This window comes from Neovison vison, chromosome 9 (genome assembly GCF_020171115.1).
Source record: "Neovison vison isolate M4711 chromosome 9, ASM_NN_V1, whole genome shotgun sequence".
Taxonomy (NCBI): Eukaryota; Metazoa; Chordata; class Mammalia; order Carnivora; family Mustelidae; genus Neogale; species Neogale vison.
The window spans coordinates 61,823,415-61,839,471 of record NC_058099.1 but is presented as its reverse complement, the minus strand read 5'-3'; the positions used below and the strand labels follow the sequence as shown (position 1 = coordinate 61,839,471).

The 16,057-nt window shown below is 40.7% G+C and overlaps 1 protein-coding gene across 1 annotated transcript in view; it reads right to left on the bottom strand.

Annotated features, from left to right (window-relative positions):
- GLDC (glycine decarboxylase) overlaps positions 1-16,057 on the bottom strand; it is a 95,670-nt gene that overhangs the window by 28,129 nt on the left and 51,484 nt on the right. Inside the window, exon 16 of the mRNA XM_044265703.1 lies at positions 2,113-2,188. Coding sequence (XP_044121638.1) covers positions 2,113-2,188 — 76 coding nt within the window. The remainder of the gene's footprint in view (positions 1-2,112; positions 2,189-16,057) is intronic.

Genomic DNA, 16,057 nt, shown 5'->3' with positions numbered 1-16,057 from the left:
AGTTCTAAACTAACCCTTGCTTAGAAAATTAAAGAATTCAGGGTGCCTGGGTGGCTCAGTAGGTTAAGCGTTTGCCGTCCCAGGGTCTTGGATTGAGTCCCACATCAGTCCCTGCTTCTTCCTCTCCCCCTCCCTCTGATTATGCTCTCTCCCTCCTTGTCAAATAAATAAAATCTTTAAAAAAAAAAAAAAGAAAGAAAAAGAAAAAAAGAAACGAAAGAATTCAAAACCACTAGAGAACCCAAGTGAAAAAAACCAAACTGGTGTATCAGGGACTGTGTCTATCTGAGTTATGACTTGATGTAACTCTGGACTGGTACACACAGTACCTTGTATATGACCAGTATTGAATAATTACTCAATTAATGAAAGTCCTCTTTTTCAAAATTCTTTAAAAATCAGTTCTACTTACTGCCCAACTAGGATACAGGGCTGGGAAAACACACCTGTGGAATCAGGATAAACAAATCAGGATAAAGAAAATGTTCTTTCTTCCCTCCTTTTTTGAAAGAGAGGTGAAACGCTTTTTAGATCCTTCATTGCAAAATACAGGCAACTAGCCATGAATAATCTAGTTTTAATAAAAACAGAAATGGGCTGAGATTGGGCCACTACCTATGGTATCCCACTTACTTGGGCGGCCAGAACAAGCCTGGCACCCTTTTCTCTAACTCTCCTGAGATGGGCAGACACTTTTGTCCTGCTCCCAACCCCTACCCACTGCTCTCTCTAAGAGGGAGCTCAGTTTATAGCTCATGTGGACAGCCCATGTCTACAACTCAGTGGAAGTTCTAGCTTAGTGCTGGTCATCATCAAAATGAAGACCTCCCTAAAACACAGTCCCTTTCACCACACTTGGAAGCAAAGTTCAGATCACTGCTACAAACACTGCCTCTGGGCATTAGTGGAGTCCAGTCAAACCCACTAGCACCTCTGCCAGTCCCTATACAGGCTCTAAGAGCAATCTGGACCCTAGAGACTAGACTCTCATACTCAAAGCAAAAACTGAAGCAGAACCATGAATTCTGCTCCATGTCTTCTTCTGCTGCTTAGAGATGACAATTCTTAATAGGGAATTTACTTATTCAGTAAATATTTAATTAAAAATTTATTTATGGGGTGCCTGGGTGGGTCAGTCAGTTAAATTTTGGCTCAGTTCATGATCTTGGGGTCATGGGATCGAGTTCCACGTTGGGTTCTGTGCTGGACATGGAACCTGTTCAGGATTCTCTCTCCCTCTCCCCGTACTTTTTTAAGCAATGTCTACATCCAACGTGGGGCTCGAACTCACAACTCTGAGATTAAGAGTCACATGATCCAAGGCACCTGGGTAGCTCAGTCAGTTAAGCATTTGCCTTTGGCGTGGGTCATGGTCCCAGGGTCCTGGGAGCGAGCCCTGCATTGGGCTCCCTGCTCAGTGGGAAGTCTTCTTCTCCTTTTCCCACTCCCCCTGCTTGTGTTCCCTTCTGTCTCTGTCAAATAAATAAATAAAATCCTTAAAAAAAAAAAAAAAAAAAGAGTCACATGCTCCATCAACTGAGCCAGCCAGGCACCCTTAATAAATTTTTTTTTTTTTATACAGAAAGCAGAATTGTGCCTAGTCACAGTAGGAGTTATAGAACAATTAAAGGTTGGTCTCTGCTCTTTGTCCAGGCCTAAGACCTGGAATTGTAACATTCCTGTCTTTTCCTTCCTTTGCTTCCAGGAGAGTTAGAGAAAAGGGTGTCAGGCTTGTTCTGGCTGCCCAAGTAAGTGGGGTACAGTAGATGGTGGCCCAATCTCAGTCCATTTCTGGTTTTATTAAAATGAGAAGATTGTTTATGACTAGTTAGTTGCCTGTATTTTGCAATGAAGAATCTAAAAACTGGCTGACTTTTACACACTGGGTTTGAGCAAAAACCTTTATTCCAAATGTTTTCCCTTAAAATGGTCCCATGAAATGTCCTGGGGTAAGGACCGTAATGGCCAGTTCAAAGAAATCTGTTTCTTGACTGTATGTTCCCTAGCTGCTTACAAGAAGGTTCAGAGGGAGTGTACCACAGAACAAAGAGGATGCTTGAGTTGGACCCACTGCCACCTGGTGGTAAGCAACCACCACTTGTCCATACTCACGGTCCTGTGTCCCTCTCCTTTCCCATCGAAGTAAGCTCGGATAGTGGCCAGCCCAGCATACTCCCCCTGGGCTCCGCTGCAAAGATAAGAAGAGGGTCAGGGCTTTGGGCCTCCTTGTTTTCATTTACTCGTTCAATAATCAATGGGCATGGGTGGCATGTTCACCAACATGCGACCTAAAGACATTACCCGACACCATTGAAAGCTCACCGAGGATCGCTGCACCAGCCTAAAAGTTCTTGAACAACCACAGAATGGCTCTTGGTCTTGTACTAAAGCTTACCCACTGCTACTCAGAGATGATCCTTTCAAGCCCTGCTAGGGACCATGCACCTAAGATTTCATTTATCATAGAAAATTTCAAAATTATACAAAAATAGAAGAATATAAGGAACTGCCATGTACCTATCACCCAGCTTCAACAATTCTCAGATACAGTCAATCTTTTTCCAGCCATATCCCTCACTAACCCCCTCACTCTGAACTAGATTATTATTTAAGTAGGCTCCATGCCCAACACTGGGCTTGAACTCACAACCCTGAGATCAAGAGTTCCTTGCTATGGACTAAGCCAGCCAGGCACCGTGAACCATGTTATTTTGAGGCAAAATTCAAGCATCTTATCATTTTATCAATTCAAATTTCACTGTTTGTCTTTCAAAGATAACAACTGTTTTTTAAAATACAGTTACAGAGGCATCTGGGTAGCTTAGTCAGTTGGGCATCCAACTCTTGGTTTCAGCTCAGGTCTCATCTCAGGGTTGTAAGAGCAAATCCGCCACTGGGCTTCATGCTCAGCAAAGAGTCTGCTTGGGTTTCTCTCTCCCTCTCATTCTGTCTCTCCCCTCTACATGCATGCTCTCTCTCTCTCTCTCTCTCTCTCTCGCTTTCTCTCTAAAATAAAGAAGGGCATGTAATGTAATAAACACTGAGTATTATATAAGACTGATAAATTACTGACCTCTACCTCTGAAACTAGTAATATACCATATGTTAATTAATTGAATTTAAATAAAAAAAATAAAATAATAGGGTGGCTGGGTCAGTCAGTTAAGTGTCTGCCTTCAGTTCAGGTCATTGATCCCAGGGTCCTGGGATCCAGCCCTGCATCAGGCTTCCCACTCAGTAGGGAGCCTGCTTCTTCCTCTCCCTCTGCCTGCCACTCCCCCTGCTTATGTGCTCATTCTCTCTTTCTCTCTCTCTGTCAAATAAATAAAAGCTTTAAAAAATAAAAATAAATAAAGAATAAAAATAAAATAAAATCTTCAAAAATATATATAGGTAACTACAAGTATTACACCTAAAACCACAATTTCTCAATACCACCGCATTTTTAGTCAGTGATCAGATTACCCCAAAGGAACTATGCACTTTGAATGTTTCAGCATTCCCTTTAGTCTCTCAGGTGGGCTTTCCCAGGCTGCATATCCATGGGGTTGCCAGGCTGGCCGTACTCAACTAAGCAGTCCTGGAAGGCTCTACTTCCAGAGCACACTCAGTGACTGACCGTCCAGTGAGTGATGCTGACTCAATCATAAACTGTTACTTAATGTTCTCAGTAATCTCTGCAGGAAAGAAAGGGAAGTGAGTAATGGGTTTTTAAATCCCATTCAAATGCGTATTTCCTCTATTTCGCAAAATTACACCATTCTTTAACTCTGAAGAAAGCCAAGTGGTTTTGGCATTCATCCTTTCTAATCACCCCACAATATTGAGATCATACTCTAAAAGCACAAGGCTTAAGGACAAACTAGATTAACTTTTATTTATAAACCAAAAGTTGAAATTTTGAGTACTGGAATATTTTTCAAGAGAACACAAGGATCAAACTAGTTGGATTTGAAATGTTTGCAAACTATTGTGGAACACTGATCATCTGGTGTCAGGAGACCGAAGAATTGAGGACTTAGGGGAGGACATAGAACAGGGAAGCGTCTGGGGCAAAAGGCCTAGAGTGTAGCTGGAAGAAGAGAAGGGAAGTGGTGATCTGCAGAGCAATTAAAATCGAGGAGATGAGCTAAGTAGCAGTAATAAGTATAAACTGCTCCATTAACCAAGCATGTCCTAGTTATCAGGCAGAGTGCACAAAGGATGCATTGGAAAATGGTAGCCCTTGTGGTGGTTGCCACCAAGCATTTTTCATCATCTTATTTAATCGTCCCAATACTCCCATGAAGTAGGTACTGTTGCTCCTATTTTGCGTGACAAGAAACTGAGGTCTAAGTATTACATGCCCAATGGCCCACAGTGGCAGATTTTACATTTCATACCACTTGGCCTCTCAAGGAGGCTCATGATTCCTGGGTAAGCTGTGCTACTCCTCTGAGTATGCTGTGCTTCCCAAAGGAGTCAGAGTTATGGTTTTCCTTCATAGAACACTTGTCTGAGTGATAGAATGAGGAGGTTTAACTAACGTAAAAGAACACCTGTCCCTGTAAGACTGGGGCACCCAGCTCCTCATTGCTTAGTTTTAATAAAAACTCTGCTCTGCTTGCTTCTAGGGAGGGAGGCAGATGCCAGTCTTCCACTTTCCTGGCTTTGGAAAAATAGTTGTGGTTCACACAATGTTTTTATTTTGGGAGCAGAAAAATGAATATGCCTCAGCAAACCACCCACACCCCTAATTACTTAGCCTCTCTGTGCCTCTGTATTCTCATCTTTAAAACAGGGATAATAAATTGCACCCATATGCAATCAGAGTATTTTGCTCGCTCTTCTGTTAATACAATCCTATACATGTACTGTACATTGAACATGGTTATAGAGCTCACATTTACTTTGTGTGCCTGTCTTGTCTCAGAGTGTAAGCTTTGAGAGTAGGATCTGGGTCTCAGAATACATAGAACAGTACTCTGCATGGAGTAGCTCTGCAATAAATGCTGAATAAATTTGTTCAAAATTGAGTTCCCATCTCCAGCCCAGGCAGTCAACACTGTCATCCTTTCTTCCATGGAAAGGGGCCTCAACAAATGGCCATGTGTTTTTCTCACAACTTCTGTTCATCTTGTTTTGTTGTAGAGCCAAAGTAGTCAGACCAAGAATGAAAGAGACTAGAACTATGAGCTGGCAATCCAAGAGAAAGGAAATATGTTAAAGATTTCATCGGCTCAGTGGGTTAAGCCGCTGCCTTCGGCTCGGGTCATGATCTCAGGGTCCTGGGATCGAGTCCCACATCGGGCTCTCTGCTCAGCGGGGAGCCTGCTTCCTCCTCTCTCTCTCTCTGCCTGCCTCTCTGCCTACTTGTGATCTCTCTCTGTCAAATAAATAAATAAAATTAAAAAAAAAAAAAGATTTCATCATAAATGCTGGATGCAGGGGCACCTGGGTGGCTCAGTGGGTTGAAGCCTCTGCCTTCGGCTCAGGTCATGGTCCTAGGGTCCTGGGATCAAGCCCCGCATTGGGCTCTCTGCTCAGCAAGGAGCCTGCTTCCCTTCCTCTCTGCCTGCCTCTCTGCCTACTTGTGATCTCTCTCTCTATCGAATGAATAGGTAAAATCTTTAAAAAAAAAATGCTGGATGCAGCAACTCAAAAAGTGCAAAATATATGTTCTAAAGGCCACATAAACCTTATTACTGCGGTTCTATTAAAGTAAGGAGAATTTTTAAAAAAGAAGAAGAAAGTAAGAAGAATTATTAGTGCCACCTGTTGGTGGAAAAGTATTATGAAAAATAACTGCTTGACTCCAAAACCCGTACTGAAAGTCTATCAGAAAACTACATGTGGAGTAGCAGCAAGGATAGTGGTTTTCTGACATCTTTTAAATTGGAAGTCGTTGGTGGCTTGGACCTGCAGAGCTGGCAACAGAAAGGAAGACAGCAGTGGGTGGGGAACCTCAGATCCACAGATCACGGGCTTAAACTGTCTTAGAAAAGTGAGCCAAGTGAGCATAGGCATAAACTGTCTTAGAAAAACAAAGTCCTGGGGCGCCTGGGTGGCTCAGTGGGTTAAGCCTCTGCTTTCAGCTCAGGTCATGATCCCAGGGTTCTGGGAGCCCCGCATCGGGCTCTCTGCTCAGCAGGGAGCCTGCTTTTCTTCCTCTCTCTCTGCCTGCCTCTCTGCCTACTTGTGATCTCTGTCAAGTAAATTAAAAAAAAAAAAAAAGAAAAGAAAAAAAAGAAAAACAAAGTCCTCTAGTCATGGCATTTATTCAGGCTGATGAAAGAACTGCTACATATTATACTGCTTAATACAGAATGAGTGAAATCTAGCAGATGACTTCCTGCAAAACCCAGACTCACTCTATAGACTAGAAGTCCCACAAGGAGAAAATAAGATGGAATTGATTGAATTCCACAGTTTTTTAATGATTTAACATGGACTCTATTAGTATCAGTGCAGCATCCTCAAGACAATTTCAGGCAGCTACTCAATGTGAATTTATCATAAAGGGGAAGGGGGAGGGGGAATCTGAAGATGACACGACAGTGCCAAGGTGATTGTTCAGCTCTTTTGCCAAGACTACACAAGAGCTTAAGGAAACAATAAATGTCAAAGATTTTTATCAGTTTACCTTTACCTTTGCTAAAAACCCTGGGCAAAAAGGTTGGAATTTAGAAATACTACAGCTTAGTTATACCTGGAAGGGTTACATTTTTAGATATTGGAACAAATTTTTATTGGACCCTTACATAAGATCAATCCCAAGGGAAAGTTAGAGACTTCTGCTAAATGTTAGAAACATGACAGCAAATGATTTGTCTATATATGATGAAGAAACATGGCGTGCTCTTACAGACTGTGTGGAACATGCATGGCCAGTGGTCACAGGTGGAAAGCTGAGCACCTCCTAAGCATAGAACTAATGATGGATTAAGATTATGAATGAACTGCATCCTGTAAAGAAGGAATTTTGGTCAGTTATTGTGTATATTTATCACTGATTACAGAAGTAATCTTTGACAAGTCATGAAAAAAACTCCTCAATCTGCTTAAAGAATATGGTGGCTGACATTACAGACACCACAGAAATTCCTCAGGATTTCGTTGCTTTGGAATATTTAGAGACATTATTAAAGCTGCTATTTTTAAAGATTTTATTTATTTATTTGACAGACAGAAATTACAAGTAGGCAGAGAGGCAGGCAGAGAGAGAAATAGGAGGATGCAGGCCCCCTGCTGAGCAGAGAGCCCGACGCGGGCGCTCAATCCCAGGGCCCTGAGATCATGACCTGAGCTGAAGGCAGAGGCTTAACCCACTGAGCCACCCAGGCGCCCCTAAACTGCTATTTTTAAAAGAAATATTTCATGGTTTTTATATTTATACATAGAACACATTTTACAAGACTACAGAATATGGTAATTCACGATTTAAGGTGACCCCAGTAGTCACCAAAAGTCCTACTGAATTATACTGCAACTGTATAAGAACATAACAGTATTTATGTTCTCTAGGAGGATACTGTATTTATACTAATCAAAAGCAGCTAAAAATGTGCCCTCAAGAAAATTATCTGTTATGGATTCTACCATTTTAAAATTTGGTGTCAGTAATTTAAGATTCATATTTTTTTTGAATTATTGAGTACCTAGATTTAGCAGATCTGTTCCTATCTTAATTTTCTCTAGATATTCTTACAGAAATTATTTTCTGTTTTTATCCCCATTATTATTTTTTGCACACTGATGGCCACAGTGTGTGTGGCCTTAAGAGAAGTTTGTGTGTGACTTAAGAGAAGTTCTCTTCTATGCTGTTTGTAAGTCAGTAGGCCTATTTTTTTTTTTTTTTTTTTAAGATTTAGTTATTGGAACTCTTGGGTGGCTTAGTCAGGTAAGCGTCTGCCTTCAGCTCAGGTCATGGTCCAGAATCCTGGGATTGAGTTATACATTGGGCTTCCTGCTCAGAAGGGAGCCTGCTTCTCCCTCTGCAGGCAGCTCTCTCTGCTTGTGCTCTCTGTCTCAAGTAAATAGATGAAATCTTTTTAAAAAGAAAAAAAAATAAAGATTTATTTATTTGAAAGAAAGAGAGAAAGTAGGAGGGGGCAGGGGAGAGAATCTCAAGCAGACTTCGCAGTGAGCACAGAGCCTGACATGGGGCTTAATCTCATGACCCTGAGATCATGAGCTAAGCTGAAACCAAAAGTTGGAGGCTTAACCATCTGAGCCACCCAGGCGCCCTGGACCTATTTTATTTTTATTTTTTTATTATTTTTTTTAAGATTTTTATTTATTTATTTGATAGACAGAAAGAGATCACAAGTAGGCAGAGAGGCAGGCAGAGAGAGAGGGGGAAGCAGGCTCCCTGCTGAGCAGAGAGCCCGATGTGGGGCTCGATCCCAGGACCCTGAGATCATGACCCAAGCCGAAGGCAGAGGCCTAAACCACTGAGCCACCCAGGTGCCCCCTATTTTATTTTTAATAATATTTAAATTTCCTGATAAGTTTCTTTTGGTATTTTTTTAACTATTACATTTAAAAAGACATTCTTCGTGAGAAATCATTCTTTTATGAATGATAAATTATACATTTAAATATGAAGTGAATTGTTTCCCTTTATCTATATCTAACAACTATCATCTAGCTCATTGTATGCACTGTAACATCTGGAAGCTAAAATATATTATCATTATTAAAAAAATAAGATTTCTATAGATATAAACGTTTATTCAAAAATTTATATGCAAGGCAAATTAACTAGAATAGCTACACTTTGAAAAAGAAGAAAGTGGGAGGAATCAGTCTATCTGATGTCAAGACTTATTATATACCTACAGGAATCAAGATTGTGTGTTACTGGGGGAGGAACAGACATGTAGATTAATGGATTAGAATACAGAAACCAGAAATCAATTCACAAAAATAAACCAAACTAATTTTTTTTTTACAAAGATGCAAAAGCAATGCAGTGGAGGAACAGTAGCCTTTTCAACAAATAGTGCTAGAGCAGTTAGACACATGTAGGTCAACCTAAGACTTTTTCTTTATTTTTTAGATTATTTATTTATTTATTTATTTGACAGAGAGAGATCACAAGTAGACAGAGAGGCGGCAGAGAGAGAGAGGAGGAAGCAGGCTTCCTGCAGAGCAGAGAGCCCGATGTGGGGCTCGATCCCAGGACCCTGGGATCATGACCTGAGCCGAAGGCAGAGGCTTTAACCCACTGAGCCACCCAAGAGCCCCTCAACCTAAGACTTTTACCATTATACAAAAATCATCTCAAAGTGGATCATGGATTTACATATAAAATATAAAGCTATAAAACTTTTAGAAATAAATGGAAAAAAATCTTTGGGATCTAGGACTAAACAAAGAGTTCTCAGATTTGAAACCAAAAGCACAATTCACAAAAGGAAAATTGATAAATTACACTTCACCATAATTACTTTTGCTCTGCAAAAGACCCTGTTAAAATGGCAAAAAGACAAGCTACAAAGTGGGAGAAAATATTTGCAAACTATTTATCAAATAAACAGTAAAGATATCAAAGACAGCCCAAGTAGAAAATGGTGCTGTGATGATCCAACACGGAAATGTGCTTAGAAATCCTAAAGAAGGGTCACCTGGATGGCTCAGTTGGTTAAGCATCTGCCTTTGGCTCAGGTCATGATCCTACCAGACCTACATCTGGTTCCTTGTTCAGCGGGGAGCCTGCCTCTCCCTCTCCCTGCCACTCCCCCTGCTTGTGTATTCCCCACGCCCCTTTGTCTGACAAATATCTCAAAAGAAAAAAAAATACTAAGAAAGGTTTCCATTAGGATGCTGGAGATTCACTGGGTATTCATTGTTGCTGTTTTTATGTGTATGTGGGAATGCAAAGTCTTTTAGTCCCCTTACTAATTAGGGGAATTTCCCATTTTGTGTGAGCCTAGGAGAAAGGCAGAGTCCTAAAACTACCTGTAGAAGCAGGAAGGGACCAGACATTCCCAATCACTATCCATTAACAAAGTGCTGGACACAAGACCCACTCCCGACCATAGGATACTCTAGTAGCCTGGGACTTCATCAATCTGGAAAGAGTGACCCAAGGAATGGGACAGTCACAGATTTTCCAGTGGTAGTGGTGACTCTTCCCCTGGAATAACCTTGATCTCTGCTGCCAGTCTCCCTTGGTTCTTGCCACCTAATTCATATGTGGATTTAAGTTTAAATTATATTATGTTACTATATATTATATTATATTATATTATATAAATTATTATAAAATCATGCATTCATGTGATTTAAAAATATGTATCAGTAAAACAAGCAACCCCCTCCTATTTTACCAGTCTCACTCTCCAGAAGGAAACCCAATTAATGATTTCTTGTGATGTATGTTTTGATGTTGAGCATTTTGATGTCAAACTCCCCTCATCCAAAAACATTTTTATTTTAAAAATACCACGATCAAGTGCTCAGGAAGTGACTAAGTGATCCCAGTGAAACATTGACATGGTAAAACTGATCCCAGTTTCAATCCATGGCAACATCATCACACACTCCCAAGAAAATAAGATTTAAAAAAAAAAAAAATGGCACTGATTCCTATCTTGTGAATGGAATAAACGGGGTTAACTGACACTTTTCCAATACATGTACTTTGGAAGCAATAGGATTTAATCAGTCTAATGCTGTTGCTTACCTCAAGAACCCCAAAACTGCCTGGATCTCCTTTCCAATGAGGATATAATAAAAACCTCTCAAAAGATCATTCTGGAATGTTCTTAACAATTTGTATCTAATTTGATATAAACTGAATTCTATACTTAACCTTCAAATTATGGTCAAGAAACATCTGAATAGATCCAGCTGCTCTAACCATTCTGGTATCTGAAGAGTACCTTAAAGCAGAGGTTCTCAAACTTAAGTTCCCAAACAAAGCATCAGCCTCGCCTGAACCTGGTAGAAATTCAAGTTCTCAAGTACTGAATCAGAAAATCCTGTGGGGGGACACTGGGTGGCTCAGTTGGTTCAGCAGCTGCCTATGGCCCAGGTCATGATCCTAGGGTCCTGGGATCAAGTCCAGCATCGGGCTCCTCACTCATCGGAGAGCCTGTTTCTCCCTAAGCCTGCTTTACCTGCCACTCTGCCTGCTTGTGCTCTGACAAATAAATAAAATCTTTAGGAAAAAAAAAATCTTGTGGGTGTGACAAGTGTGAGAACCATTGCTCCAAACCCTACAAATGGCAAAAATCAAAATATACTTTTGAGAGTTAAGGAAATTGGGGAAGGGGAGATCTTCTCCTTACTGTGTTCTATGCCCTCAAAGATGGTGCTCTTTTTTTTTTTTTTTTTTTGCTAAGATTTTTTATTTATTTGACACAGAGAAAGAGACAGTGAGAGAGGTAATACAACCACGGACAGTGGGAGACGGAGAAGCAGGCTTCCCGCTGAGATGGAAGCCTGATGTAGGGCTTGATCCCAGGATCCCAGGATCATGACCTGGGCCGAAGGCAGATGCTTACGGACTGAGACACCCACACACCCCAAGATGCCTCTCTTCATCCTTTACCATTCTCTTCTTCCTGGAATTCTGGGAAATCAGTCTCTAACCAGAGGAGGGTCTCTGCTATCTAGCCTCCCAGAGTTCTCTGAGAGGGAGGTTGTGGAGCTGCACCAGCCTCCGAGGAAAGTATGATCAGAGATTATCAATGGTATGAGCTCTGTTAAGAGCTATCAGTGACATCAGTCATGAGCTCAAGGATGGGGTTGTGGGAGGTAGCAACTATATCAGGTGTTTGATTCTCCTTGCTCTATCTCCTGATAGGCACATGATGGTTGTGATTTAGTCTTCAAAGGACACTTTCAAAGTTCAGACCACTGGAAGATATTCTAACTAACTAATCTCAGTTTACCTCTTTGGTGTTTGTTCAGGGCAACACACTCTCCAAAACAATGACGCACATTAGAATCACCTGGGTCGGGTATTAAAAAACCCATGACTCCTGAACACCCCCCGCCCCCCGCCCCAGGAGCTTCTGACACTAGTTTGAGGGGTAGGGAGAACATCATAATTCTTCACAGGCTCTCCAACTAATTCTAATGAGCAGCCAGGACTGTGAATGCCTCCAACCCCAGTGTTTTTCACAGTATGGTGGCCAACCAGCATATTAACATCATCCAGAAATTTGCTAGAAATGTAATTTCTTAGGCCCCAATCCAGGCTTACTGAATCAGCAACTCTGACAGAGAAGTTTAGCAATTTAACAAGCCCCATAGGTGATTCTCCCACAGAATAAAGTTTGAGATCCATAGATTATTCTGTTTACACCTCTGTTTAAGAACCTTTCAGGTGGCGATTCTGGGAAACTAACTGACAGCTCTATATTCATGATCATAGTTTGCTGTTTTTAAAGATGAAAACAACTTCCTTACTCTTATTATAAACCAAGGGAGCTAATAATAATCCTGGTTTGTCTTTCACTTTAGATACCAGTGAAAGGTGTTAATTACTGTTTCTGTCTGCCTTAAACGTTACATTGTAACTCTAACCCAGCAATTTCTGGAGTGTATCTGTGTGCTGCTGAATGATTTTAAGTGTGTCACAGTGTTTTGGGGGAAAAAGCCAAAGCAAGCTATGCTGGGCACAGTAGAACATGGAAAGATAATAAAATTTGATTTGGTTACTTTCTTCACCAAACTGGAAATGCTCTCCATGTTTGTGGGTAGAGCAATAAATACAAGAAATGGGGACAAGCTTCTTAACATTTTTGTTTCAAGTCTTAAACACCTTGGGAATCTAACAGTCCCAGGAAATGGAGCAAGTAAAAGTTTAGCCATATGAGTTAAAGATTTCATGCCACAGTTGATCATAATAAAATCCTTTATCAACCATAATCATCAGCCATTCTGACTGAAGCTTCAATTAAGCTTCAGTCAGATCAATAACAGCATGTGCCTTCTTGCTGGGAGAAGAAACCTATATTATGTCTAAGGAGGAAGCCCTTTGGAGGTCTAACATTTTCTGGGTGTTAACCCAGAATTCCCTTTCAGGAAAAAAAAAAAATCCACTGAAGGGAAAGGTCCTGTGGCAGTATATACCTAGGCAGGCACTATTATGGAAAGACCAAAAGCCGTCTGTGAGCATAATGTAAACTCTACTGGATCAGATCAGAAGGGCCCAGCAGCAGAGATGAGGCGGAGCAGTCAGGACCACATGCAGGACACTCAGGTTCATGCCTGAAAACTGTTCTCCTACACAATCATCTTAGAACCAGAGAGCTGTGTTACGAGTCCACTTGGTGTTAAATTTCATTCTGTTCTTCGGAGCTTGTTTCCTATGCCCTTGTTGCAAGACTTTCTCACTTTATGTTTGAGTACTATGTTGCCGCTAAGACTGAGGTAGTATATGGTTTGGAACGAACCCCAGGGCAGGTGTCAAAGCCAGCTTTATCACGCCATCAGCTGACAGAGAAATGCTCTGAGATCAGAAGACCCAGAGTAGAAATGAATCTGTAAGCATCTTACATTGTGTTTAATTGTTTCATAGTATGCATGCTCCCCACAATAAAATTAACTTCTTTTTAGATTATATACTAGCATTTATCATGGTTAAAGAAGTTTTTAGCAATCTAGAAAAGCGTAAGGACAGGGAAGGGGAAAACCAAGATAAAAAAATTAAAAAGCATAAGGACAAAAAGCATTGAAGTTCTACCACCTTGAGAAAACTAACTGTCCTTCTTTTCATATACCTCTTCCCACCTACACCTCTGCATTAATATATAAATCAGTATGGCCATGCCTCAAAAAAAAAAAATCTGAGTATATACCCAAAAGAATTAAAACCAGGAACGCAGGTATCTGTATACCAATTTTCATGGTAACATTATTCACAACAGCTAAAAGGTGGAAAGAACCCAATGTCCATCAAAGGGCAGAGATAAGCAAAATGTGGGGCCACACATACAGGAAATATTATTCAGCCTTAAAAAGGAAATGCTGACATATGCTACAACATGGATAAAGACATTATGAAATAAACCAGATACAAAAAGACAAATATTATATAGTTCCACCTACATGACATACCTAGTAGTCAACTTAATAAAATCATGGCAAAAAATAAAATCATGGGTGCCAGCGGTTGAGCTAAGACAGAAATGAGGAGTTGTTGTTTAACTGATACAGAGCTTTGATTTGGGAAGATAAAGTTCTGGAGATGGATGGTGCTGATGGTTGCAAAACGATGCGAATTCATGCTATTGAACTGTACTCTTAAAAATGGTTAAAATGGGGCACCTGGGTGGCTCAGTGGGTTGAGCCTCTGCCTTCAGCTCAGGTCAGGATCTCAGGGTCCTGGGATCGAGTCCCGCGTCAGGCTCTCTGCTCAGCAGGGAGCCTGCTTCCTCCTCTCTCTCTGCCTGCCTCTCTGCCTACTTGTGATCTCTGTCAAATAAATAAATAAATTCTTTTAAAAAATGGTCAAAATGCTAAATTTTCATGTCATGTGTATTTTACCACAATAAAAAATTTTAGAGTTGCAAAATATTCTAATCCTATGGCAATATCTAATTCTATGGCAAATCCTATGGCAATATCTAATCCTATGGCAAAAATTTTAATTCTTAAAAATTTTGCCATAATAAATATAAATATGACATGTCATATTTATATCATAAAAATCATCAAATCAAAAAGGAAAAGAAAGTTTAGATGGAAAACTTTTCAGTGACTAGCCTCTAGAACCCTACAGATATACTGACCAACTCCAATTAGGTATAAATGAAAACACCAAGAAATAGTCTCCTGATGATAATTACGACTGCACCCCATATTTTATTTTATTTTATTTTATTTTATTTTATTTTAAAGATTTTATTTATTTATTTGACAGAGAGAGATCACAAGTAGGCAGAGAGGCAGGCAGAGAGAGAGGAGGAAGCAGGCTCCCTGCTGAGCAGAGAGCCCGATGCGGGACTCGATCCCAGGACCCTGAGATCATGACCTGAGCCGAAGGCAGTGGCTTAACCCACTGAGCCACCCAGGCGCCCCTGCACCCCATATTTTAGACGTATAATTTCAGTGGCTGAAACAACATAGTAAATTCTCCCTCAATACAGATTATCCACGAAAACTTATATTTCTTCTTACAATAAATATGAAGGCTACATCAATACCTTGGATTGGAGTGGTCAATAGCCAGCAGTAAATAATGATGAATTAACCAATAAATAGTTAGCCCTGTGGGTAGACTAAGTATAATACTTAGAATATAATGAGACCTGGATATATAATTGACTTGTGGAGAGAAGATCAGCACAAACAAACCAAGAGGGTTCTAACCAGATAAAAATAAAATCCTTACATAGAGAATATATGGTGTATCCCTTCCTCTTTCCCCCAAACTTTAATCTCTGGAAGCATGATTTACCCAAAAAAAGAGTAGGGCATTTCCTCATCTGTCATAGCAGCCTCTGCTAAGAACAAGAAATATCCCTCAATAAGCCTCAACTTTGGGCACGGCTCAAGTTCCTTTCAAATCAGCTCTTAGAAATGAGGGTTACATCTGGGAATCTGTGAAGGTGGAGAAGGCATCACTGGGCATCACTGACAGAAAGGACATCCTAATAACAATCTCCTTCCCTCCTACAAAACTGAGACAGGGTACTGAATCTCACTGCCAATCATATGAGTGAGGAGAGCAGGACAGAGATATAATAAGAAAAACAACAAGAGAAACTTCTACAACAGTGGTTCTTACCCTTGCCTTCAAACTGGTATCACCTGGGAAGCTTTATAGAAACACTCATGCCTGTGTCCCTTACCTTACCCCTGTCTTTCCCTGCTAAGATTACAGTTCCATCTGGGACTGAGATCTGGACACCAGAATCTTTTTATAAACTCACCACATGACTCCCAATTTCCAGTCAGGGTGGGGAACCATTGCTTTAAGGGAAGGCAAGCTTCCTTGTCCTTAGGTCCCATCTTTCAGGACCCCAGCCGGGCCCTCAATGAGCTGCAAAAGCTAAGGACTTAAGAGTTAAAATAATCCTAAACAATTACTCTCCCATAGGACACAGAAGATGTAATC